This window comes from Lissotriton vulgaris, chromosome 2_1 (genome assembly GCF_964263255.1).
Source record: "Lissotriton vulgaris chromosome 2_1, aLisVul1.2, whole genome shotgun sequence".
Taxonomy (NCBI): Eukaryota; Metazoa; Chordata; class Amphibia; order Caudata; family Salamandridae; genus Lissotriton; species Lissotriton vulgaris.
This window is the reverse complement of record NC_141687.1, coordinates 670,645,562-670,672,947: the sequence shown is the minus strand read 5'-3', so window position 1 is coordinate 670,672,947 and position 27,386 is coordinate 670,645,562. Positions and strand designations below refer to the sequence as shown.

Sequence of the window (27,386 nt, the reverse complement as noted above, 5' to 3'; positions counted from 1 at the left end):
TCGGTGCAAGGGCTGCTCGGTGGTGCTGCTCGGTGGTGGGGATTCTCAGTCCCCAAAGCACAACGTCGAGGGTGCCCTGATGCTGCGCAGTCAGCTCTTCGGGTGTCTTCCAAGATGTCCGGTCCCACGTCTCTCGGTGCCTCCACGGGTCCCTTCTTTGCAGGGACTGTGGATCGGGCTGTGAGAAGTCTGGGAGTCTGGGTCTTGTCAGGCTCTGGGCTCGGGCTCCGGCGGGAGGCGGCGGCAAAGCAGACGTCGAGTCGCTGGTTGGTACCTGTGTTCACAGGGTGGCCACTCCTAGGCCACAAGGGAGATGCTCTTCAGTCTTCTGTGCAGCAGAATGTCGAAGTCCAGTCGTCTTCTTAGTTTCAAGTTGATTCAGGATGATCTGAGGTGCTCTGGCACTGCTCCCACTCTTATTCCCAATCTGAGGGGTGGATCACCTGCTAGGTCCCTCCTCTGGGTGGGACCAGGAAGGGGGGAGGTTACACCCCCTTTCCTTTGTCCAGCTCCTCGCCAGGCCTGGGTCTGGAAAGTCCCAGGACCGGTTTGGACTGGCTTATGCACAGCGACACCTTGTGTGCCCCGGGCATGTCTCAATCTATTTAGCCCTGTCCTACCCAATACACAAAATCCTGTCTGGGGTGGTGCTCGCACCTCCCAAGGCAGGAAACCCTTTGTCCAAGCCTCCCTCGCTGGAAGGACTCCCAGCAGCAGGAGGTCAGACTTGTGTCTGTGGTGGCAGCGTCCATTTTGTGACGCTGAGGCTCTGGTTAACTTTAACCGGGGTTAAGGCTACCCACATGTCGTGTCCCTCTAGAAGGGTGGAATGCTATCCCCGTCGACAGAACTGTCGAGGGGATAGTATTCCAAATCGTATGACACCTTACTCGACATGTTTTGATAAAGCCAAACCAAAGTTAGCATATAACGCGAGGATTATAATGCACTTAAGAGAATATGGTGTGGCAATATCCCGGAACAGCTAAGGGAGTGGTTCCCGACAGCTGCAGACAGGCTCAGCTCATGCTAGAGCACCATCTCACATATTTCCAAGCACTCTGCCTCCAGGATTGAAGAGGCCTTCCATAGGAGTGGCTGATAGGAACATATGTGTCCAGTTTAGGTTAGGTATAGGTATACTACACCTAAGCAAGAGGTGATTACACCAACTTGCCCCAGCTGAGTGATCAGCCAGTTGTGTCAAATATGGAGGCCAGGCAGGGTGGCACAATACATGCTGCAGCCCCTGGTAGGCTTTGGAAACACCTATGCCCTGGGTACCTAGGGTACACTGTTACATGGGCCAATAAGGTGAACCAGTTCCAATTGTGTATGCACCTAAGGTACATGGAGTCCATTTTAAGGAGAGAGCAATTAGCCTGGGGCCCTGAATAGCAGGATCCCAGGCCAACTATGTCAAAAACCAGCTAAATACCAGGCAAAAAATCTGGGGGTAACCATAGTCAGATATCCACCTTCCTACAGAGGGCGATAGATAGATAGATAGAGGGCGATAGATAGATAGATAGAGGGCGATAGATAGATAGATAGAGGGCGATAGATAGATAGAGGACGATAGATAGATAGATAGAGGACGATAGATAGATAGATAGATAGAGGACGATAGATAGATAGAGGACGATAGATAGATAGATAGATAGAGGACGATAGATAGATAGATAGAGGACGATAGATAGATAGAGGACGATAGATAGATAGATAGAGGGCGATAGATAGATAGATAGAGGGCGATAGATAGATAGATAGATAGATAGAGGACGATAGATAGATAGAGGACGATAGATAGATAGATAGATAGAGGACGATAGATAGATAGATAGAGGACGATAGATAGATAGAGGACGATAGATAGATAGAGGGCGATAGATAGATAGATAGAGGGCGATAGATAGATAGATAGATAGAGGACGATAGATAGATAGATAGATAGAGGACGATAGATAGATAGATAGAGGGCGATAGATAGATAGAGGGCGATAGATAGATAGATAGAGGGCGATAGATAGAGGGCGATAGATAGATAGAGGGCGATAGATAGATAGAGGGCTAGATAGAGGGCGATAGATAGATAGAGGGCGATAGATAGATAGAGGGCGATAGATAGATAGAGGGCGATAGATAGATAGAGGGCGATAGATAGATAGAGGGCGATAGATAGATAGAGGGCGATAGATAGAGGGCGATAGAGAGATAGATAGACAGATAGAGGGCGATAGAGAGATAGATAGACAGATAGAGGGCGATAGATAGATAGATAGATAGAGGGCGATAGATAGATAGATAGATAGATAGAGGGCGATAGATAGATAGATAGATAGAGGGCGATAGATAGATAGATAGAGGGCGATAGATAAATAGATGGCGATAGATAGATAGAGGGCTAGATAGAGGGCGATAGATAGATAGATAGAGGGCTAGATAGAGGGCGATAGATAGATAGATAGAGGGCGATAGATAGAGGGATAGATAGAGGGCGATAGATAGATAGAGGGATAGATAGAGGGCGATAGATAGATAGAGGGATAGATAGAGGGCGATAGATAGATAGAGGGATAGATAGAGGGTGATAGATAGATAGAGGGATAGATAGAGGGCGATAGATAGAGGGCGATAGATAGATAGAGGGCGATAGATAGATAGATAGAGGGATAGATAGAGGGCGATAGATAGATAGAGGGCGATAGATAGATAGATAGAGGGCGATAGATAGATAGATAGAGGGCGATAGATAGATAGAGGGCGATAGATAGATAGATAGAGGGCGATAGATAGATAGAGGGCGATAGATAGATAGATAGAGGGCGATAGATAGATAGATAGAGGGCGATAGATAGATAGATAGATAGATAGATAGATAGATAGATAGATAGATAGAGGGCGATAGATAGAGGGCGATAGATTAAGGGCGATAGATAGATGGATAGATAGAGGGCGATAGATAAGATAGAGGGCGATAGATAGACAGATAAGATAGAGGGCGATAGATAGACAGATAAGATAGAGGGCGATAGACAGAGGGCGATAGATAGATGGATAAGATAGAGGGCGATAGATAGATAGATAAGATAGAGGGCGATAGATAGATAGAGGGCGATAGAGGGCGATAGATAGATAGAGGGCGATAGATAGATAGAGGGCGATAGATAGATAGAGGGCGATAGATAGATGGATAGATAGAGGGCGATAGATAGATAGAGGGCGATAGATAGATAGAGGGCGATAGATAGATAGAGGGCGATAGATAGATAGAGGGCGATAGATGGATAGATAGATAGATAGATAGAGGGCGATAGATAGATAGAGGGCGATAGATAGATAGAGGGCGATAGATAGATAGAGGGCGATAGATAGATAGAGGGCGATAGATAAATAGAGGGCGATAGATAAATAGAGGGCGATAGATAAATAGAGGGCGATAGATAGATAGAGGGCGATAGATAGATGGATAGATAGAGGGCGATAGATAGATAGAGGGCGATAGATAGATAGAGGGCGATAGATAGATAGAGGGCGATAGATAGATAGAGGGCGATAGATAGATAGAGGGCGATAGATAGATAGATAGATAGATAGATAGATAGATAGATAGATAGATAGATAGATAGATAAGATAGAGGGCGATAGATAAGATAGAGGGCGATAGATAGACAGATAAGATAGAGGGCGATAGATAAGATAGAGGGCGATAGATAGACAGATAAGATAGAGGGCGATAGATAGACAGATAAGATAGAGGGCGATAGATAGACAGAGGGCGATAGATAGATGGATAAGATAGAGGGCGATAGATAGATAGAGGGCGATAGAGGGCGATAGATAGATAGAGGGCGATAGAGGGCGATAGATAGATAGAGGGCGATAGATAGATAGAGGGCGATAGATAGATAGAGGGCGATAGATAGATGGATAGATAGAGGGCGATAGATAGATAGAGGGCGATAGATAGATAGAGGGCGATAGATAGATAGAGGGCGATAGATGGATAGATAGATAGATAGATAGATAAGATAGAGGGCGATAGATAAGATAGAGGGCGATAGATAGACAGATAAGATAGAGGGCGATAGATAAGATAGAGGGCGATAGATAGACAGATAAGATAGAGGGCGATAGATAGACAGATAAGATAGAGGGCGATAGATAGACAGAGGGCGATAGATAGATGGATAAGATAGAGGGCGATAGATAGATAGAGGGCGATAGATAGATAGAGGGCGATAGATAGATAGAGGGCGATAGATAGATAGAGGGCGATAGATAGATAGAGGGCGATAGATAGATGGATAGATAGAGGGCGATAGATAGAGGGCGATAGATAAATAGAGGGCGATAGATAGAGGGCGATAGATAAATAGAGGGCGATAGATAGATAGAGGGCGATAGATAGAGGGCGATAGATAGATAGAGGGCGATAGATAGATAGAGGGCGATAGATAGATAGAGGGCGATAGATGGATAGATAGATAGATAGATAGATAAGATAGAGGGCGATAGATAAGATAGAGGGCGATAGATAGACAGATAAGATAGAGGGCGATAGATAAGATAGAGGGCGATAGATAGACAGATAAGATAGAGGGCGATAGATAGACAGATAAGATAGAGGGCGATAGATAGACAGAGGGCGATAGATAGATGGATAAGATAGAGGGCGATAGATAGATAGAGGGCGATAGATAGATAGAGGGCGATAGATAGATAGAGGGCGATAGATAGATAGAGGGCGATAGATAGATAGAGGGCGATAGATAGATAGAGGGCGATAGATAGATGGATAGATAGAGGGCGATAGATAGAGGGCGATAGATAAATAGAGGGCGATAGATAGAGGGCGATAGATAAATAGAGGGCGATAGATAGATAGAGGGCGATAGATAGAGGGCGATAGATAGATAGAGGGCGATAGATAGATAGAGGGCGATAGATAGATAGAGGGCGATAGATAGATAGATAGATAGATAGATAGATAGATAGATAGATAGATAGATAGATAGAGGGCGATAAGTAGATAGATAGATAGATAGATAGATAGATATAGATAGATAGATAGATAGATAGATAGATAGATAGATAGATAGATAGATAGATAGATAGATAGATAGATAGATAGATAGATAGATAGATAGATAGAGGGCGATAGATAGATAGAGGGCGATAGATAGATAGAGGGCGATAGATAGATAGAGGGCGATAGATAGATAGATAGATAGATAGATAGATAGATAGATAGATAGATAGATAGATAGATAGATAGATAGATAGATAGATAGATAGATAGATAGATAGATACAGGGCGATAGATAGATACAGGGCGATAGATAGATACAGGGCGATAGATAGATAAATAGATTGATAGAGGGGAAAATGTAGATGCTTTTAAGCGATAATGCACATTTGAGTAAAACAAACGTTCTGTTGAGTGATAAATAATCTTAAGAAATACTGTTTCACAAGAGCATGAAGCACGAGTAATGCTGTAAAATCCCCAATGTGAAAGATGAAAACATCCGCTCGAACTGATTTTATCACTACTTTCTCCCTTCAGCTTTTCTTTGAAGTCTCAATTTAATATAAATACCCTAAATGGAAGTCTTTAGCATCATCTGTGGTCATCCTGGAATGTGGTGTGGAATCAGTCCTCACATACCACGTTGAACACCCCTGGTCAAAATAGTTTGTCAGGAGAGGATGTGGCTTAACGGTAAGATCCGACTCTGAAGCAGCGGAAGCAGGTTCGAGTTTCAGCAGAGACGCTCAAACATACTGTGATTCTGGGCAAATCACTTAATTTCCCCCCTTGCTCATGGTTGCGAGATTCCTATCGGTCAGAATCACTCCGATAGAACGTGTCTTGCTGGTAAAGTATGATTGGCCGCTATACTTTCAGGGCGGAGCCAGGCTGTGGTTTGACAGCTGGAAAAACTAAGCAGGATTGAGTTGTGGGCCCGAAGAGGATGTTTGATTTTGAAAGTTTTATAGAGTGCGAACAAGATTAATTTACAAATGCACGTTATCCCAAGTGGTTTAAGTGTGGGCGGCTCATAAGAACGGGCCCTATATTAAATATGCTAACATTTCTAAAGCAGATAAGGGATTTAAAAAAAACCAAGAACATCGACGAAAGAAAAAACAAGCACTGGCGTTGCCAATAGGTCTCGCAGTAGGAAAGTTGGAGCTATTACAATTGCAAATAACAAAGCCTTTTATTTTTGTTTTCATTTTAAAAACATAAAAGGCTTTGTCATTTACAAAACCAATAGCTCCAACTTTCCTACTGCGAGACCTATTGGCAACGCCAGTGCTTGTTTACAATGGGATTATCACTGCAGTGAGCTTGTTACTCAGTCTGACCCTCCTTATGAAGTGGTCCTGTTGCTAAAATGACATGTTCTTCTGTGAGGCAGCCTTACATTGTAGTACCACCCAAGCCCCGCAGAGGCCATGTCTTGTATTCTTTCACTGAACATAAAGCCTAACTCCACAATGTTTGCGCTGAAGGCCCTGATCAAGAGAGAGCAAAGCCCACCCAAAAACATCTTGAATACAACAGATGACCAGCAAACAGCAATCATAAAAAAACAGATTCGCAAGGGCAGGAAGGAAGGTGCTCCGGGTCCAAACGGTATTCCGCCAGCCCTATTTAAGGAAAAAATCACAGAATGGGCTACCAATATGCAACCGCTATTTGCGGAAGTAAGACTCTTAAACAAAATCCCAGAATCTTGGAGAGGGTCGACGATTGTCCCCATATTAAAAAAAAGGCGACAAAACGGACCCTAATAACTATCGACTAGTAGCCCTCCTCGATAATGAGGCAAAATACTTTGCGGGAACTCTCTTAGAGGAAATTGCGCAATGGGCGGACACAAATCAGATAATACCATTGAACCAGACCGGTTTCCGGAAAAATACTGGAACAGCTACCAATATTCTGGCCATCTCTCTAATGATCGACGCAGCAAAAACAAAAAAACTGCCGCGGCACATGTGCTACATCGATTTCAGTGCAGCGTTTGATAACATCAAGAGAGGCAGACTTTGGGGGAAACTGACACAATGGGGATTACCGCAGCCGATCCTAAGCATGCTGAAGCTTCTACACTCTGATACCTGGGTGCAGGTGAAGCTAGGAGGCGGCACACACCTGTCATCTAAAGTTCGTACCACCAAAGGCCTGAAGCAAGGGTGCGTGCTTGCCCCAATATTATTCAATCTGTTTATGTCAGACTTATCACACACTTAACATATGCAACTCCGACTCCCCGAGGCTGGGGGGGAAAACTTTGAGCAACCTGCTGTATGCGGACGACGTTGTGCTACTTAGCCATACCTACATCGGCCTCCAGCAGCTTCTGATCCAAATGCACAGCTATGCCACGGAAAACAAACTTAAAATAAATCTGAGCAAGACACGCACCATGTCGATCAACAGCAAGAAGAAGTCTCAGAAGTCATGGGCATTAGGCGGTCAAAAAATAGAGTCGGCACTTGTTTATAAATACCTGGGAGTTCTCTTTGACAGAGATGGCACCTTTGCACAACAAAAGCAGGAAGCAAAAAGGAGAGGGGCGTGCATCGCCGTTACACTAAAAAACATAGCCAATCAACTGATGGGGCCAATTCTAACCTCCTATCTGAGAGTTATCCAGGCTAAGCTACTCCCCTCTATCTGCTATGGCAGCGAGGCGTTGCATGGGAGAGACTCCAAGAACCTGGATACAATCCAGACAAAAGCCTATAGAACAATGTTTTCCCTTCCGTCCTACACATCGCCGGCCCAACTTAGGCTGGAATTTGGATTGCAAAAGCAAGCCCTTGCCAGACAGGGAGCGTACATCAACTGCTGCCACAAACTCCGCTCGGCCCCCACCAACACTCTAAACTCGCTGCTATGGCAAGACATCCAAAATAGGGATACATCTCAGGCAAGATCCTACCTGAAGACTGCTCTGGTGGCTACTAATCTAACTGTGATTTGGGACATGCAACTCGGGCACAACCCATTTAAAAAACTAGTCTGGAAAACTGTTAAAACACTATCCTTACTAGAGGACAAGGCCACATTCGCCAAAAGAAACCATGCCTGGATGTCATTAAACTCTTATAAAACGCTGACACCACAACCTTACTTCAGCCAGGGTTATCCTAAGACAACAAAACTGAAGTTCTTGAAATATAGACTAGGGGTTTTGCCCAGCGGAGAGTATCTTCCACCATGGCTCAGGAGAAATGGGCACGAGGTTTGTCCGTTTTGCAACACAGACAAGGGCGACATACTTCATCTGACCTGCCTTTGCGAAGAGCTACAGCCAGCCCGTCAACAGCTCTTAAAGGCCCAGCTTAAGCAGCTAGGAACTCGCACAAGAAGGCAAGCGGTTCTCGCCTGCCTGAACCCTTCGAACACGAAACTGAATTGCAGATACGTTAAGTTCCTTGCAATGATCGAGCAAAAACTGTCAAAACAAAAAACTTCTGAACATTGACACAGACAACATGTAGGCGGCCTACAGGACTTACAGGAATATGCTGCCCCGCCTTAAAGACAATTGCTCCTTGCTAATCAGACTGGGTTTTTCTGTGTATGCTTTTTAATGACGATAACAATGTACAAATCTTAATGTCTATTTTTTTTATGTTTACTGTTTGTACTACGCTTTGCACTGGTTTTAATTAACTATGCATAATAAACTTACTTACACTGAACATAAAGTTGTCTTTTACACCAGTTCATGCAGTGACCCTTCGATGGCCATTTTTGTGAAGGCGATTTCCTGCAGTGGTATCTCTTTCAGTGAATGTAAACTTCCCTTTTAGTGTGGCCCATTCCAGCAGGGCCCCTCACGTGTGCCTTTCAAACTGTGGTCCTCTAAATGCCGTGAAATCTATTGCTTGTCCGATATGCCTCCCTTGGAGACAAGATTCCTCTATAGAGGCTCTCTCTTTCTTTGTCTTGGCTAGCTGCTATCAACGTCCTTCACACCGACATCCCTAGGTCCTGCTGTGAAGTGAAGTTGTGCTGCGATGACCACGTCCTAAAGAACTCCGCCCTGCAGGACAGTCACTGCCCCCTGCTGAGCCCCTCCTCCCACTGGGACCTTATTTTTTCCCCACGACCTTTCATGACGGAAAGGGGCAGCGTCCTCACCACTTATCATGAGCTCTGCATCCTCTGGTCCTATATATCTATATGTCTGCCGCTCCAAGCTGACCAGTCTCCTCATTCCTTACTCCAAATGAAGTGGCTGACAACACGCACCCTTTGACCACATGGAGGGGTAGGGAGGCTTGAGAAGACATCCTCTGCAACCCTAGGCACTGAGAGAGAGAAAAATAAGTGGGAACTTGGGTGGGGGCTGTTAACAATGTCAGCAAATGAAGGAAGCCGATGTGTGGGTGTGGAAGATATAGGGAAAGGGAGTGGGCGTAAAGGAGAGACCGAGGAGGGCGACAATTGGGGAGACTGACTGACTAACTAGGAAGTGTCTGTGTGGGGATATTGGAAGTCTCAGATAGCTAGGTGACAGAGCACACCAAACTGGGAAACGAGGAAGTAGCAATAAGGGGTAGATGCTGTCTAAAGGTCACAGCATCCCCCAGCAGCAAATTAAACGAGTATTACTTTGTTTTGTTAAAACTAAATTCTTGTCAATTAAAACACGTCAGAGACTCAAGAGCACTATATAAGGCAGAGGGAGGCGACATCAAGATATGCAGGAAAATTCAGCGCAGAACAAATGCGCTGTCAGCTAAGAGAGCAGCATGTTGATCGGTGACTGGTGGAGCTGCCGTTTTGTTCATTTTATTTCGCAGTAGCAGGAGGAATGTAAACAAAGCAGCCATGTCCCTTCCCCCCCAGCGCCGGTGAGGAAAGAAGACAATGATCTGAAGTGCAGCGTCCCTGAAGCGGGTGTCGTGCTGATAACATAAAAGCCACGTGGTGTCCAAAAGTATATAAATAAACACATTTTGTGCAGTACAAACAGCTACACACACTTCCTTTTATTTAAAAAAAAAAGTAATTTAGAAAATAGCTTACAAAGGCAAGAGCTGCAATTAATTAACAACTGTACGCACAAGAGCAGCTGTTAAAAAAAATTATTAAGAAGGGAAGCGCATGAATATGCGTAAACACAAGCCCGAGGCAGACCCAAAAAGGAAATAGTGTGGACGAAGGAACATAAATTAAAACAAGACGGAGGGAAGGCAGAGAAGGGGAGGGGGGAGGAGAAATGCGACACGGCGGGCAGGGGAGGGGGCCGAGTGGGGAGAGCGGCGATGAAAATCCAGCAAAATGAGGGTGTGAATAAGCCGCACAAACATACGAAGAACTCCCATGCCACATCAATTAGGCACTGGTGTCCACGCTAGTCCACTTTCAAGAAGTCAAGCATTTTGCAGTCTCAAGCCTAATAAAATTAAAATAGACGACCTATGTTGCACAGTAGCCCACGACTATGATAAGGGCAGAAACAATGAAAAGACGGACGAAGGGGGTGTGTGCAATGAGGGAGGGTGGGGGAATGGGGAGCAGCAGCTCAGAGAGGTGGTCGGTGGGATGGGAAAGGTGCAATATAAGGCTAATATTTGTAAGCAATGCGGAAATGTTAAAGCACATTCACTAATGCGGATATTTCTTGCCCGGAAGTGTTGCGTACGTGAATGGCTAATGAAAACAAGACAGAGGGAAGGCAGAGAAGGGGAGGGGGGAGGAGAAATGCGACACGGCGGGCAGGGGAGGGGCCGAGTGGGGAGAGCGGCGATGAGGGTGTGAAGCAGCAGGGGCCTTTGAAGTGAAGCTAAGCTTCACTTCAAAGGTGTGGGAGGAGTGCTGCTACGGCCTGGGGGAAGCTGAAAGTTTATGGCCCAAAAGCGCGTGCCTGTGGCCATGTGAACTCTAAGAAAACCGCACGAAAAAACCCGTGGTTTCACGAGTTTTTTGAGCACTTGAATTCTCGCCATTTCCCGTTCCTTCGGAATGGAAAAGGCGAGACCTAAAAAGCGTCCGAGAAGGGATCCCTTTGAAGTGGCCGTGAAAGTGAAAGCAATTAGGGGGGGGGGGGAGAATTGAGGCCAGCGCGCACTGCGCACGCTGGGGAAGCCTGTGGGAGGGAGGCTGATGGCTTTGATGTGGGGAAATACGCGGGCTTGTGTTCACGTGAACTGTTTGAAATCCGCCCGATGGCTTGAGAACTTTTTTGCCTCCTATAATTCTCGACTATCCATTCCTTGTGGAATGGGATAGCCGAGACCTAAAAAGGGAATCACAAAGTATGTTCATTCAGGAGTCATAAGGTTAGTCCAACATTCTTGCCCGTTAACAAGGTGATCAGTGTTTCATGGTGAACTTTGACAGAAAATATCACTATCTTTAACAATGGAAAGAAAAAAACACAACCTTCATGACTGACATCCATTACTGGGAAACATAAGCAAATTTAATAAGCATACTCATCTGTCCCCGTTCAGGTGAGTGGCCAACATGGAAAACAATATATTTTCGGGAAAAAAAAAGTAAAACCCAAGGATTTTAAGGGACCGAGGGTATAAGAATTTATAAAGGAAAGTGGTAGCAAGAGATGCAATTAGGTCTATGATAGGAGTCCAAAATGAAAAATCCATACATTTACTGACTTTTAAAATAACACATCATAGAATGGGAGAACATATTATAGAGAACTTGAAAAACGTCTAGGCTCAGGCATTTCTCCACGTGATTACAATGAGTCATGGTTCTATGGTTGACGTCGGTTCGATCCCTATAGAGCAGAGGTTCTCAACCTGTGGGGCGCGCACCCCTGCGGGCCCGTGGCTGCATTGCCAGGGGGGAGCAAATGGCTCAGTAAACACTTGTAAATGAAGATTGCCTGGAAGTGCGGTTTCGTGTTTCTAGGCTGCCTTCATTTACATGAAGCGCTGTCATTGTTTAGACCAGAGGTCTTCAGACTTATTTACTCTGAGCCCCCCTAAGCAAAACGTTTTGAGATCGGGCCCCCATCCAAACCAAAACTTTATCGAAGGATTAGGGAAGCGGGAGGAATCAAACAAATTTGTAAAGCGTGCTACTCACCCACTAGAGTCTCAAGGCGCTGGGAGGGGGGGGGGAAGGGGGGAGGAGTCGCTACTGCTCGAACAGCCAGGTCTTGAGTTGTTTCCTGAAGGAGAGATGGTCTGGGTCAGCCATAGTTGGGTGGGGAGGGAGTTCCATTTCTTGGCCGCCAGGTAGGAGAAGGATCTTCCTCCGGCGGTGGATTTGCGAATTCGTGGGACGGAGGTGAGGGATCGGAGCTGGCGGGTGGGTGTGTAGAATGTGAGGCGGCTGTTGAGGTATTTCGGGCCCATGTCGTGGAGAGCCTTGTGTGCGTGGGTGAGGAGTCTGAACGTGTTCCTCTTGTTGACGGGGAGCCAGTGCAGGTCTTTCAGATGGGCAGAGATGTGGCTGTGACGAAGGATGTCCAGGATGAGTCGTGCAGAAGCGTTCTGTATGCGCTGGAGTCTTTTCTGGAGTTTGGCTGTGGTTCCAGCGTAGAGGGTGTTCCGGTAGTCCAAGCGGCTGGTGACGAGGGACTGGGTGACAGTCTTCCTGGTTTCGGTGGGGATCCACCGGAAGATCTTTCGGAGCATGCGCAGGGTGTTGAAGCAGGATGACGAGACGGCGTTGACTTGCTTGGTCATCGTGAGGGAGGAGTCCAGGATGAAGCCCAGGTTGCGTGCATGGTCCGTTGGCTTGGGTGTGGTGCCCAGGGCAGGGGGCCACCAGGAGTCGTCCCAGGCAGAAGGGATGGTCCCAGGATGAGGACTTCCGTCTTGTCTGAGTTCAGTTTCAGACGGCTGAGCTTCATCCATTCCGCGACGTCTTTCATTCCTTCCTGGAGGCTGGCTCTGGCGGTGGCGGGGTCGTTGGTGACGGAGAGGATCAGCTGGGTGTCGTCAGCGTAGGCGAGGATGTTTAGGTTGTGTTGGCGTGCGATGGCTGCGAGAGGGCTCATGTAGACGTTGAAGAGGGTGGGGCTGAGTGAGGATCCTTGCGGAATGCCGCAGATGACTTCGGTGGCCGCGGATCGGAACGGAGGGAGGCGGACTATCTGGGTTCTTCCGTCAAGGAACGAGACGATCCACTCCAGGGCCGCTCCTTGGATACCGGTGTTGCTGAGGCGTTGTATCCGTGTGCGGTGGCATACGGTGTCAAAGGCTGCTGAGAGGTCTAGGAGGATGAGGGCAGCAGTTTCCCCGTTGTCGAGCAGGGACCTGATGTCGTCGGTAGGTGCGATGAGAGCGGTCTCGGTGCTGTGGTTTGCTCGGAAACCGGACTGTGAGGGGTCGAGGGATCCGTTTGTCTCGAGGAAGGCGGAGAGTTGTTTGATCTTCTCAATGACTTTGCCCGGAAAAGGGAGGAGCGAGATGGGGCGGAATTTTTTAGGTCCGTGGGGCGTTTCTTCAGGAGGGCGCTCAGCTCAGCATGTTTCCAACTCTCCAGGAAGGTGGCGGATGCGAAGGAGCTGTTGATGATGTTCCGGAGTTGGGGTGCGATGATGGAGTCGGCTTTGTTGAAAATGTGGTGTGGGCAGGGGTGGGTTGGGGAGCCGAAGTGGATGGTGTTCATCAAGCGGGTGGTGTCTTCTGTGCTGACAGGGGTCCAGGTGCAGAGGGTGGTGGTGGAGGGCGTTGGTTCGGTGGTTGGGTGTGTGGTCTGTGCGCCGAAGCTGTTGTGTATGTAGGCGATCTTGCGGTAGAAGAACGAGGCAAGTGAGTCACAGAGGTCTTGCGAGGGTGTGATGTCGTTGTTGCAGGCGCTGGGGTTGGAGAGCTCTTTAACGATGGTGAAGAGTTCCTTGCTGTTGTGGGTGTTGTTGTCCAGACGTTCTTTGAAGGCTGTCCTTTTGGTGGTGTGGATCAGCTGGTGGTGTTTGCGGGTGGCGTTCTTGAGGGCTGTCATGTTTTCTGTTGTCTGGTCGTGGCGTCAGGCTTTCTCGAGGGTGCGGCAGGTTTTCTTGGAGTTTGAGGTCATTGGTGAACCAAGAGGCATTTTTGCTGCCGGGTCTGCTGGGAGGGTTCTTCAGTGGTGCGAGGTCATCAGCGCAGTTGGTGAGCCAATGTGTGAGGTTGCGGGCTGCTTTGTTGGGGTCCGTCGTCTTGGTGGGGGGGTTCCGGCTGAGGGAGGTGGTGAGCTGTTCGGCGATGATCTTGCTCCAGCTTCTGCGGGGAACCTGTTGCGGGTGGTGGTGGGTCGTGGTTCTCCTGAAGTTGAAGTGGACGCAGCTGTGATCTGTCCAGTGTAGTCCGGTGGAGTGGCTGAAGGAGGTGTGCTTGCTGGAGGAGAAGATGGGGTCAAGCGTGTGGCCGGCGTAGTGGGTGGGGGTGTTCACCAGTTGCTTGAGTCAGAGGTTGTCCAGCAGGGCGGCGGTGTTGCAGTCCTTGTTGTTCTCTAGGTGGAAGTTGAGGTCCCCTAGGAGGATGTAGTCTGAGGAGGTGAGGGCGTGCGGACTGACGAAGTCTGCGATGGCTTCGCTGAATTGTGTGCGTGGTCCCGGGGGTCTGTATATGAGAGTGCCTCTGAGGGTGGTCTTGGGGTCGGTGTGTATCTGGAAGTGAAGGTGCTCGGCGGCGGTGAGGGTGTCGTCGGAGTTGGTCGTGATGCGGATGGTGTTTCTGTGGACGATGGCGATGCCACCTCCGGTTTGGTTGGCGCGCTCCCTCCGGGTGATCTTGTAGCCATCCGGGATGGCTATGGCGATGTCGGGTGCTGAGGAGGCGTTCATCCAGGTTTCTGTGAGGAAGGAGACGTCTGGTGAAGTTGTGTCGAGGAGGTTCCAGAGTTCGACGGCGTGCCTGTGGACGGAGCGGGTGTTGAGCAGGATGCACTTGAGGTGGTTGTTGCTGGTGCTTGGCTTGGCGGGTGCGGAGGCAGGTAAATTTGCAGGCTTGGCAGGTGAAGGGTCCGTGGGTGCGTTTCGGGGTGGCTCGGTAGCAGGTGGGGTTCCAACCGGCGGTGGGAGGGTGGCGGCGTTGTAAGTCCGTTGTGTGGGCTGGCATCGTCGCGGGCCAGGGGTCCTGGCACTGGGCGCGGTCCAGGCGCAGACGGGCTTGCCTTTGGCGAGCCTTCGGCGGACAATCGGCGCACGGTTCCCGCAATTTATGGCCAAGTGGGAGGGGGGGCGGGGCCGCATGGGAGCAGCGGCGGGGAGCGGGGGGGGGAGACATGGGCGGGAAAAACCCGGTGCGGGGACGAAGCGGCGAGGGGGCAAGCCTGAGGGCAGAGGCCCAAGCAGCACCTGCAGCCCACAGGGGGTAAGGCAGCAAAAGGCAGCAGCGGTGACCAGGGCACACGGGGGCCGTGCGGCGAGTGGAGTGACCGGGTCAAGGGTCACCTGACCGGGTCATGGGTCAAGGAACATGGCTGCATACAGGGAGAGGGGGTATGAGATGATTTCAGGAATACTTTTTCTATAGCTTATGAACCGCACCAAATATGAGCCTTATAAAACAGCAAATGCATCAAACAAAAACAGATATCCCAAGCAAACTGCTCCCCATAATTGGGGTGTTGTGAGCCCCTCACACTGTTTTGAACCCAATGCAACTATACCTGCTGCACTAATGATAACTGCAGTCCTGAGTAGCAGGCTATCTCCTCTGCCTCTCTTACCACTTCCCCACCATGATGGAATATCACCTCTGTCTTAATGCTTGAAAGGACAATACGCTTTGATGCCCCTTTTTAGGGCTCGCTGTAGCCAATGCGCTTGCGCATTGCTTCCGCGAGAAATTATGTAGGGGCTCCAGGAAAGCCTAAAAAGAGGGCTTTGGAATGCAGATTATGGCCAGTGCTTGTGAGGCATTCAAGCACGAAGCTGGCATCTGTAATGCTTTCGCCAGCGCGCGCTCGGCCTCACTTCCTGCTCCCCCTCTTACTTTCGTAATCGCTCACACCCATATGCTCGTTCCCGCCCATCCTTCCTTTGATGCCAGAGGGCTTTGGAATGCAGATTATGGCCAGTGCATGAGCCTCACCATTTGCTCCCCCCACCCCCTCCCCATTAGACTTCAAAGGCTGCTGCTCCCCCCCCCCCATCAGACTTGAAAGGAATGCACTCCCGCTATCTTGTTCTTTTAGCCCTACGCCCGCCATGCATTAGCTAAAGCTCACCAGTGGGCCTTTTGCCCCTCACTAAAAGCTCCTCTCTCTACGTCTCTTTCTCGCTCTCGCACTCACGCCCTTTCTGTTACTCCTTGCTCTCTTTATCTCCATTCCCCCCTTGTAGTTCTCTCTCATTCTCGCGGTCTCCCTCACTCTCCCCGTAACATCCCTCTTGCTAACCTACTTTCCCTTTCAATGCTGAATATTGAAAAATATAAGCAGTCGCCAGGTGTTTTTTACTCATTTTTTTTTCACTTTCTACGTGCGCACCACTCGTGTGTTATTTTTTTTCTCCTCCTACCCGTCTCTCTACGTCTCTTTCTCGCTCTCGCACCCACGCTCTTTCTGTTACTCCTTGCTCACCCTCCAGCTCCACCCTCCAGCCCCACCCTCCGGGGACACCACCTCATCACTCGGGGACACCACCACATCACTTAGGAGCACCACTCAGGGGCACCACCACATTACTCAGGAACACCACCACATCACTCACTGACCCACATGGGTATCACCCATTGTGTTAGTGCCGAAAAAGAATAGTGGAGGAGCAGTGTGCATCTGCGTCAATATGTGCAAAGAGAACAAGGCGATTGAAAGAGAACGCCATCCACGTCAGCATATTGCTGACGTCATTACACAGCTATATGGAGCTAAAGTATTTTCCCGTCTTGATTTGAACAAAGAGTATTACCAACTCGAACTGGAGGAAAACTGCAGGTACATTACTACCTTTTTGACTCATGTTGGTTGGTTTAGATATCAAAGACTACATCGCAACCAAAGCATGGAAAGAGCTTCTAGTTAGCAGGAGACACTCTCCTACTCTGCACACCTTCAGGAAGAGCCTCAAGACCTGGCTGATCTGGAGCTGCACCCCACTACCCCCACCCCAGCGCCTTATGACCCTCACAGGTGAGTAAACCCCCTGACTCATTGAAAGACTACATTCCGGAATGCTGTCAGCTGCAGAACTCTTTCAGTATGTAATTTTTTGCATAATACAGTCAAACTCAAATGCTTTCAATTACAGTGATGACATTCTAGTTTTTGGAGCCACACAAAAGGAACATGATAAAGCTCTTACGCAAGTTTGTTGTATACTTGCCAATGCAGGTCTCACTTTAAATGCAGCAAAGTGTGAGTTTCATAAACCAAACTCAAGTTCTTTGGTCCTATCTTTTATGATGGGGGAATGACTATGGATCCAAATAAAGTACCAGCCTTGTCATCCATTTCTCCTCCACAAGATGTAACTATGCTGCAACCCTTCCTTGGTATGGCCAGTAACTGGTCATGGTACATATGTGACTTTGCCACTGTAAGAAGTGCGCCATTGAGAGATTTAACGAAACATTCCATTTTGATGGTCCGTGAATGGGAACAAAGCTTCAAGAAAATCAAGCCTGCAATTAAGAACGCCACTGAAATTGCATATTTTGATCCGAAATTGTAGATGGAGTTCATTGTTTATGCAAGCCTGGTGGGGTTGGAGGCCATCCTTGCCCAGCACACTGAACATCCTAATGCCCCAAGACAGAGTGTGGCTTATGCAAGCTGAAGTCTGTCCTCGTTGTAAAATGCCTAGTCACAACCTGGAAAAAAAGCCTCGCTGTGGTGTGGGTTTATGAGCATTTTCATGTTATCTGTATGGAAAGCATTTCACAGTTGTCACCAAGCATTGCCCACCATGTTCGGCAGTCCTAAAGCCAAAATGCCCCCTCGCATTGAGATGTCGGGACCGGGATTGCAGGAGGAAGATTATACCATTGTGCATCGTCCAGGCAAAGATCAAAACCCTGCTGACTACTGCTCATATGTGCCAATACAGTGTCATGGCATTATTTCTAAAGCGGCTAATGCTTATGTTAACTTAATCGTGAAATCCAGTACCACTGCTTCCATATCAGTGGAACGAATCATTGCAGCCACGAGCACTGTCAGAGATTTGCTAATACTGAAAGAAATTATTACACATCAATTGTGGCAAAAACATACTCAGCCTCTTCATAATAACAGTGAATATCAGAAGTTCAAAAATATGCAGGAAGAACTTTCAGTTACCCCAGAAGGCATCATCTTACCAGGGTCAAAGATTGTCATACCAGAGAATCTGAAACAGCAAGTTATTGACATGGAGGAGTTGTAGCTGCTAAACGAGCTCTACGGGACAGAGTGTGGTTCCCTCGTCTTGAGGAAAGAGTTGAAAAAGAGTTAAGGGAATGTCATTTGTGCAACTGCTTTCCATCAAAAACAACCCTGCATTTGTTAAACATATGTCTGATCTTCCAAAGCATCTAGGCCTCGAAAATTCATACAAATGTTACTCTATCATCAGGTCGAGTAACTTGAATAATCTACTCTTCCTTACTGTACTTGACCTGTAAACTGGTTTCAAATTGTGTGATCATTGGCAAATATTTTATTTTACGGTCGCCTTTTTCTTCATTCTCACATATGAGTGTACCTTCAAATATGTGAATTCATCATTTCTGCTGCACCAAACATGACTCTTTGTATGATTAAATATATTAAACTTTTGCTCCATGTGTATCTAGCCCACATTTAGTGAACACATGATCCCTGACTTGACTCTCAGTTTACCATTAGCATTACCATCATGGCATGGGTAAGAGTGATTCTAAGTTCACTTTTCAACACGAACTTTTAATATATTACTAAAACATGATGTGGTAGCGCATTGTCATTTACAGACCGTAAATGTCGAAGAAATGGCCAAAAACCAACCCACTACCTTGCAGCTTTACTGATACATTTAATTAGTGTATTAGCCATAATTTGTGAAAATTGGGTTTCGGAACACATTTACTATTTGCACATCAGCATAAAACATACACATTTTTCATTCTTTTGATCAAATATATTTTTATTGAGTTCCACAAAGCGACATCATACATACCATGAACAGAACAAACAAACAGAACAAACAAGGGGCAAAGCTGCTGCACCCGTCCCCAACTCTGCATAGTACCCAACTGTTTTTGTCGTCACAGTACAAAAAATGGGCTTTCACAGCTACTGAAATACATTTTGAAATGTTTGTACAGTTGACTTATTAGCTATTTAAAAGAGTGTGAGGAAAAACCCAAAACCCAACAGCCTTTTACTTCACATTTCCTACAGAAGGTCAGACAGTTCAATTAACAAAATTCTAGAACTCTGCAGTCAGAGAAGGAAAAATAATTGTAAACTGACTTCTGACCTCCGTCTCCAAACACAGAGCAAATGTGACAAGATGAATACAAGATTTAAAGGCATCTTTATTGCTCCTTAACTTTCTGACTGAAGAGAACCCGTGTTCTTTGTCAACTCGCCAGAATGGGCGAGTAGGTCCTAAATATAGGGTGACCAGATAAAATCTGTAGCATAGCATGTATATTTTTCGAAGACTGGCATGCATGGAAGAAGACTGCAATTTATGTTTTTGGACCTTTTGATGATAAGCATCTTCTACTAGTATACTAGTAATTGTTGATTAATTTTCTTGTTTTTCCCATGCCGAAGAGCTATCAACTACTCACGACAAAATCATTGAGAGATTAGAAAGTATTTTTGCAACATGAAGTGTTCCTTCAATTTTGAAATTTGACAATTGCCCGCCTTTTAATTGTCAAGAATTTAAAATGTCCTCACTCATCTAAATGTTATGCCTCAGAAAAGCACACCTCTCTGGCCACAGGTAAAATCAAGAGATGGAGGACCACTCTGAAGACTTTTCAACACACTGTGTTGGAAAAGCATGAACTCAAATCACTTCTTCAGTCTAAGCTTCGTGCATACCAGTCAATGCCCATTCTACTACAGGTCAAAGTCCTGCCATCTTAATGTTTGGGAGAGTAATAAGGACCAAACTGCCACAATGGACCACTAAAAAATCTATTGACATTGATAGAATACAACCCACTGATTCATCTCCCAATAGCAAAATGAAAACATATACAGAAAGACGCCACTGTGTTTGGAGCACTTTGCATAAAAGAGGAGACCAAGTTATTGTCAGAGAAATGCAAGTCTAATGCTCCTTTTTATGCTGACCTTCTGAGTGTTCCGACTACTCAAGGACACACAGTGACAGCCCACTGTCCTGGAAAGTCCATTATACAATTATTTGCATTTCAAGTACCTGCTTCAGCATTCGCCAACTCCAGATTCTGAAGTGAGACTGATCCACCTGAGAATCCAGAGAGAACAACAACTGTATCAATGTCTCTGTCATCAGGGTCAGTCATGGACACTTCTCCATTATCTCTGCAGCCTCACATGACCAGATCTGAGTGACTGATTTGAGTACCAAAACAACTTATTGAAGAGTAGTGATGCTTTTATGGTAATTTGTATTTGTTATTTAACAAAGGGGGAGATGTAGGGGAATATGTACAAGAAAGTGGCGGAGCATGGCGTTAACCTCCTTGGCTTAACGCCACGCTCCGCTACTTCTGAAAAGCAAGGCTGCACCATATTTACAAGAATGTGGAGCAGCCTTGAGTTTCCCCCTGTGATGGCGCTATGTTCAGCATCTTTGCGCCAATGCAGGTGGGTGTCTGCGTGCAGGGGAGGATTGTTTATATGTAGGAAGGTGTTTCTTCCTGCACATAAACAATCCTAAAATTCCATTCTGTCACTTTCATGTGTGCTGCTGGAATCAAGCTATCCTGGCTGAAGAGGGCTGAAAGCCCGAAACCGGTCCTAGGATGCTTGTTTCCAGTCCAGGGAGGACCTGGCATGGCAGTTCGGGCTGGACTGTTCCCATGGAACACAGGGTCAATACTGATTTGCATATGGCTGGGTTCAAACTGGAATGGCATGGTGAGCAAAAAACAGACAGATTTAGGCACAGATCCCTGTACTGGGGTGAATGTATGACATTATTCTGCATTCTGTCCATCAATTGTTGTTTTTGCTTCATGCAGCACGCATGAAAGTGACAAAATGACATTTTTTTAAAGGTTTTTTTATGTAGAGGAAGAGACACCAACATGTACATAAACAAACCATGGCATTCTGCTTTTTAGGTTTCGGCTACCGTCCCACTGCTAAGCAGTGGGCGGAGCCGAAATCTTTTGTTAGTAGTATAGGGGCCTGAACACGCCCCTCTTCTTCATTGGCTGGCCTCGTAAATGCTGGCCAGCCATTGGAGGAGAGGAGCGTCACTGAGTTCAGGGCCCTCCTTGACGCGATTCGGGGGCGTTTCTGGGTCTTTTTTTAAGCCCCGCCCCTTTTTGCCTTGTGTCCCGGGCCACGCTGTGATTGGCTGCCGGCCCGGGACACCCCGTGACGTCATTCCCCGGGCCGCGCTGTGATTGGCTGCCGGCCCGGGACCTGACTTGTCCTATATTCAATAAATTTGTGCTGCGAAGGCTTGTTATTTCTGTTTGTTTCCTCTTTGTAACGCATGTAATCCTAAATCCTTATGTTTTTCAACTGGTTCTTATGTAAAGCGCTCTGACACCTTCGGGTAAAGTTCGCGCTATATAAAATCGCATAAATAAATAAAATAAACTTATACCCATCCCAAGATGGACGTGACATCAATACGTTTGCGCGCGCTTCATTCAAAGAGTGGGCATTTTCTCTTGCATGTTCATTTGAGTAGTCTGTCGTTTGTGTTAGTGACCTGTCCTGCACTTTGTCCCGTCTGACCCACCCATCTCAGGCAGTGTGAAGGAGCAACTCCTGGTACAACTACGCTCGGGAAGGCTGCGATACAGGTGAGTATAAGGAGGGCATAGGAGTTGGGGGGCGTGTGCTTTGCGTGCCGGAGGGGGCCACTCCTGCTCGTTATTGGTAACTATGCCAGGGCACCCTGATCTTGAAGTAAGTTACCCGCACACCTGAAATGTATCGACATAGGGCGATTCTTCCTGTTGCTGAGACGCTGCAGCTAAGGACCGTGCGAAGCCATTACTGCTCTTGTGTCTGTACCTCCTGAAGCTTCAGCACCTGACCTTGAAACACGTCAGTCACGCACATTTACTTTATTTGAGCGAAGGCAGTGTGATGACCAAACCGTATTATAAATTGCGTGTTGGTGCTTGGTAGCCGTAAACTCTCTGCTATGGATTCCTTCTCGCTGGCGTTCATATATTCACTGTAGGCCATTGAAGTTGTGTGGACAGACACTTTAAGCTGGTTCAGGACGTGCCTAAGATTTAATCATTCAAAACAAGGATGCTTCCTTAAGTATATCCTAATTTTTCATTTGTTCTCGGAAATACCTATAATCTGGGCGCATTCCGGTTAAGGCTTATCAGGCACTTCTTAGAAGAAACATCATCAAATGCAGTCCCGATACTGCTGTGCAGTTAACCTTTTAGTTTAGTTGAAATTCAGACTGGGAAATGAATTCTTGCAGCTACCCCGGTTCAGTGCTTTGAAGAAAAGCTTGTCACAATGTGTCTTTATTGTATCACTTATTGCAACCACGTGCATTTAATATACAGCAGGAACGGGTATATTGTTTCACGTTGCATTTTTTTGTACTGGTTAGTGCTTTACTTGCATGTTAATACACCACATTTACCTTATCAGCTCAATAAACAATGTAAAATTATTCCGCCCCAGAATCTCGAGATTGCTTAGCCGGAAGTATTATGTTTTACACATGCTTGGCCTGGTGCCATGATAAGATGTGGTTTCTCTACTCACTCTTGTTGGAGCTTCCCTGCTAGCAATGGCCTAGGTCAGGCTTTAAGTGGGATGAAAAAAACTGGCGGTCTCTGAGGGGCGTGGCCAATATAATTAAGGGTGTGGCTTAAAATACTAAATTAGAAATCTCTACTTAGCGTTATGTGCCCCCGACTGGTATGTTGCTGATTCTGTCTTTGCATCCAGATCTATAACACAAGTAACATGCCACCTGCATCGAGCCAGGGCTACTGGCTTGATCAATGGTTGTTGCATAAGATGATTAAGCAGCAACAATGGCATTTTATATAAAAAGTTAAAATGCTTCAGTTCTGAAATGAGACTGAAATAACTGTAACAAGACCCTTTAAAGATATATGAAAGGTGGTATTGGTGCCAAGTTAAGATTTGTTTTCCCACCCCGAGGGTGAGGTTATAATGGAGAGCCCGAAAGTGACCCGCCTCAGCACCTGCTTCTTAGAACTGCCCGTGTTGAGCACCGGCAGGACTTGGCCCACTTAAAGCCCAGTCTAGGTGTCATGCTGTGACATGGTCCATCTGCTGGGGTGATGCATCAATTGGGTGTCCGCTGGCAGGGTGATCCTACGCCCCAGAGATGGTGCTGGGCAAAGATGTGAGCTGCCGGGCTCTTTAGAACAGTTCCTTTTGGCCCCGTGACCGTATGATGCTGGATGTCAAACGGATGCCGGGCTCTGTGCCCCCACATGCGAACTGCCCGAAAGTGCGAGCTGGGTGATGGTGATCTGTGTCATTGTTGGCTCAGCACAGGTGCAAGCTTCCTTCCGGATCCTCGCTTCTCTGCTCCGGGGCAGGGCGGGCGGCGTCGGCTCTTCCGTGGGGTGGTCCGAAGGCGCGCGCTCTTCGGCTCTGATTTCGGTCCCTCTGCTCCTTGAGGGCAGCACCCTGTTCCCTGTGCGCGATAGCGGTTTAAGGGCAGTGCCGAGATTCCGGTAAAACAGGCTTCCCTCAGTGTCGGGTGCGAGGAGAAACCCCTGCACGAACCGATGATTTATAACAATAGTTGGTTTATTGTTGTTGTTTTTTTTTTTTTTTATAATAGTGCACCCCAGACTTCTGCAGGTGGTGGTTTGAATACATTTTATGTGCATTTATTGCACAATTAAAGAACTCTTTGTCAGGAATTCTGCCAACGATAGGAGCGTTTTACATTGCAGGTAGGTGAGGTTTAAAATTTAAAATGGGGCACAGTTGCGGAGTTTTGGAAACGAAGACCTATATTTGGCTGTCTCTATCTTAATATTTCTCGATACCGCGAGTGCTTGTCATAAGGTGCTCCTTTGGCCTGACTCACAGATTGCATTTTGAAATCCATTGCTTTGATCCAGATTGCGTTATCGGCGGCGTCTACACAGTCGTCCTGTAAAAGGTCACCTGTGGACTCCAAGGCCTTGGATGGCTCGTGCTCTCCTGTTGTGAGCTTGACGTCACGTGCACGTCTGTTGCAATGGGTGCTTGGCACCGTCTCTGTTCTCCATGTACTTGCATGGTTTGACTACCTATTGGCGGAAAGCTGCGCACAACTAGAGGCAGGCGATTGAGGGTTAAAACACGTGCCGATTCTTGGTACCACGCTACCTAGATTTGGTTTACCTAAATAAATATATAATTTTTTTTGAGGCACCACTAGAGAAGCTGTGTTTTATTTTTTCCTTCTAGCTATTTTTATTTTTTAATTGTACTCGCATTCTCTCCTCTGGGTGGTTGAATGGTGTGATGTCGCGTCTCTCTTTCCTTGGTCACAAAAAAAGGCTGCGCAGAATCAAGTTGATTCCATTGTTGCATCAGCTTCTGGGAGGCCGGCGGCTGTGGGAGCTCCCCTCCTGGGTGAGTGGGGCAAGGGTACAACGCTCAGATGCTGCACAGGGCTCCTCCACGAGCGTCTCTGCCTTAGCCCGGGCGGCACTTCCCCCTGTGCCGGAAAGTGCCTGCCGGGTGACCTGCAGCAGTGACAGGCCGGCACATTGGCCAGCAAGAGGGGCGCTCTCCTTCCCACGAGGTGCCGGGGGCTCCCGGTGCTGTGGTCTGGCTGCTTCCCACTAAGTGCCCCACGTGTAGCCTGCAGATGGCTAGCAGGCTCTTGAAATAAATCCAAAATGTATCAAAATTAGTGCCCAGAAGAACGGGAAAATGTAATGCTTGCTAAAATCAGGGCTAATCAGTGAATATTTCTGTCGGCCGTTTCACCTCGCGGACTTCCTGCCTTGAGGGACACCGTGCAGCCAAATGCTCGGAAAACAATAGGGAATCTAAAGGGGGGGGGGCTGGAGTGGGTGCAGAGTGCACAGGCGTAGCTTTCATTGACTCTCACACAACTCAGTTTTATGTTCTTCAAGAACATCCAGCTCCCCTTCCAAGTGCCAAGAAACGTGTTGCCATGTTCCACAGGTGGAAACTTCGCCCAGTAAGTGATCGGCGTGGGGAAGGCAGGGGGCGGGGGTGTGGGTTTGAAGTTGCTGCGAGCTGGGAGGGAACCTCTGCACTCGCAAGAATCAGCATACACAGGAGGAGGGCGGGGGGCAGAGCCGGGGGTTGCACGGACCCTGAAAAGTCTTCGCCAGTAGCAGTCTCCAGGACAAAAAGGGGAAGGGACCGAGGCAGACATACCGAGTGACTTACCTCCTTATGGGACTGGGGCCTGTGACATGTTGGGTGGGTGTGTGTGGCTCTGGGTGGGTGTGTGTGGCTCTGGGTGGGTGTGTGTGGCTCTGGGTGGGTGTGTGTGTGGCTCTGGGTGTGTGTGTGTGTGTGGCTCTGGGTGTGTGTGGCTCTGTGTGTGTGTGTGTGGCTCTGTGTATGTGTGTGTGGCTCTGTGTGTGTGTGGGGGGGGGGGCTCTGTTGGTGTGTGTGGGTCTGTGTGTGTGTGTGTGTGGGTCTGTGTGTTTTTGTATGGCATTTGACAGAGATTAAACTATTGGCATTGTAAATGACAATTCCATTTATTTATCTGTTTTCAAAACCAACACATAAATACAAACTTTGTCATTTACAATGCCAGTAGCTCAAACTTTTCAGAAGGCGAAACCTTTGCATTGTAAATGCTTGTTTCATGTGCTGCCAAGGCAACACACATGGAAAAAGGAAAAACAGGAGAAATACTGCATTTCTCCTCGTTTTGCCAACTTAAGACCAGGATTTACCTGGTCTTAATGTTTGCGATGCCTCCTAAGTACGCCACGCTTGTACTTAGGGGGCAGAGTCAAAATGAAAGGGTGTGGCAGTGGAACGCCCACTGCAAAACCCATTGCCTACCCCTTTCACGCTAACCATAGCAGGAAAGGGGGCCTTATGTACAAGGCAGCGTTACGCCACGTTAAGTGGCTTAACGCTGCCTTGTACATAAGGCACAACGTTGGTAAAAGTGACGTTGTGGTGGCGATAGGAGCTTGCACATATCCCCTGTAGTGTCTTTTAAGTTTGAGATGACTGGACCCTTTTGGTTCTCGACGGACTCCGTAGAACAGTGACGTAAGTGTGGGGGTTATTGAAATCATGATGTAGAAAGTTCAGTTAATGGTTAAATGCTGAGGAAAAAGGGCATGTAATACCAAACTCAATGTGTGCCGTGATCACTTGCAAGTACACAGACTAGGGAGAACGTTACAGTGAGCAAGGGCAAAACTTGACAACTATGGAGCATCACGAAGTCCTCACCGAACACTGTGTCCCCCTTTACGGCCTATCCTTTGATGACTGGATCCACCTGTACAACACTAAACCGGAGGTGGATTTTGGTGTCCTTTGAATATCGCTAGAACCTTAGCCTCCTTCCATATATATCAATTTAAAGGTCTATGCACCACACACACAAAAACTAGACTCTCATCCGGAAAATATCATAACGCCCTTTTTTGAGATCTGTGTGTTCGCTTAGACACTACCTCCTTTCTCTGGGACCGCTCACCTGGGTTTGAGGCCGGCTCGCTCGTAGGCCCAAGCGGCTGTCTGCGCGGAGGGAGCCAGCGGATCGCTAAAGCTGCTACTCGGGTAGTTCCTCTCCATCATCCGGGAACTATGGGCGGGGGCCTTCACATTTCGAGCCTACTTGCAGTGGGGAAGCTGCAGAGAGGGTGTAAGCGGGTGGCTCAGGCACTGTGCGGTTGACTCCGCGTTAATATTTATTGTTGTTATTCAATGTTATTGGACTACGAGGTGCAGCACAGCTCCCCCATGTTGGTTCACTTCCCAGCATGCAACCGGACAGCACCATCGCCACCTACCCACTGCGGGGACCTCCTCTGAGTTCTTCTGTCGAAATAGCCATAGAGAGAGGACAGCAATAATGTACCCTGTACATTAAAAATTCAAGCCTGTCGGCCATCTTACAGTAGAATTTGTTTTCCAAATCAAATAGGAGCTCTCAGCAGATTTAGATATATTATTAATCTTTGATGGCCAAAACAGTAAACGGGGTTTTGGGATTATTGTATAACTTAATTTAAATATTTAGAATGAATAATTATAATATTTACTAAATCTATTATAGCAGCATTGTTATTGTGAACAATTTACAGCCATTATTGCTTGAAACAACACAGTAAACAGC

At 47.3% G+C, this 27,386-nt stretch overlaps 1 protein-coding gene across 4 annotated transcripts in view; it reads right to left on the bottom strand.

The window, feature by feature from the left end:
* QSER1 (glutamine and serine rich 1) overlaps positions 1 to 27,090 on the bottom strand; it is a 771,358-nt gene extending 744,268 nt beyond the window's left edge. For 2 of the 4 annotated variants that reach the window (XM_086955857.1, XM_086955860.1), the window contains exon 1: positions 26,745 to 27,065. In XM_086955857.1, coding sequence (XP_086811983.1) covers positions 26,745 to 26,845 — 101 coding nt within the window. In that variant the 5' untranslated portion in view covers positions 26,846 to 27,065. Of the gene's footprint in view, positions 1 to 26,744 lie in introns of all 4 variants that reach the window. The other 2 variants (XM_086955859.1, XM_086955858.1) reach the window with 2 other exon arrangements.
* Positions 27,091 to 27,386: the final 296 nt, after the last annotated feature.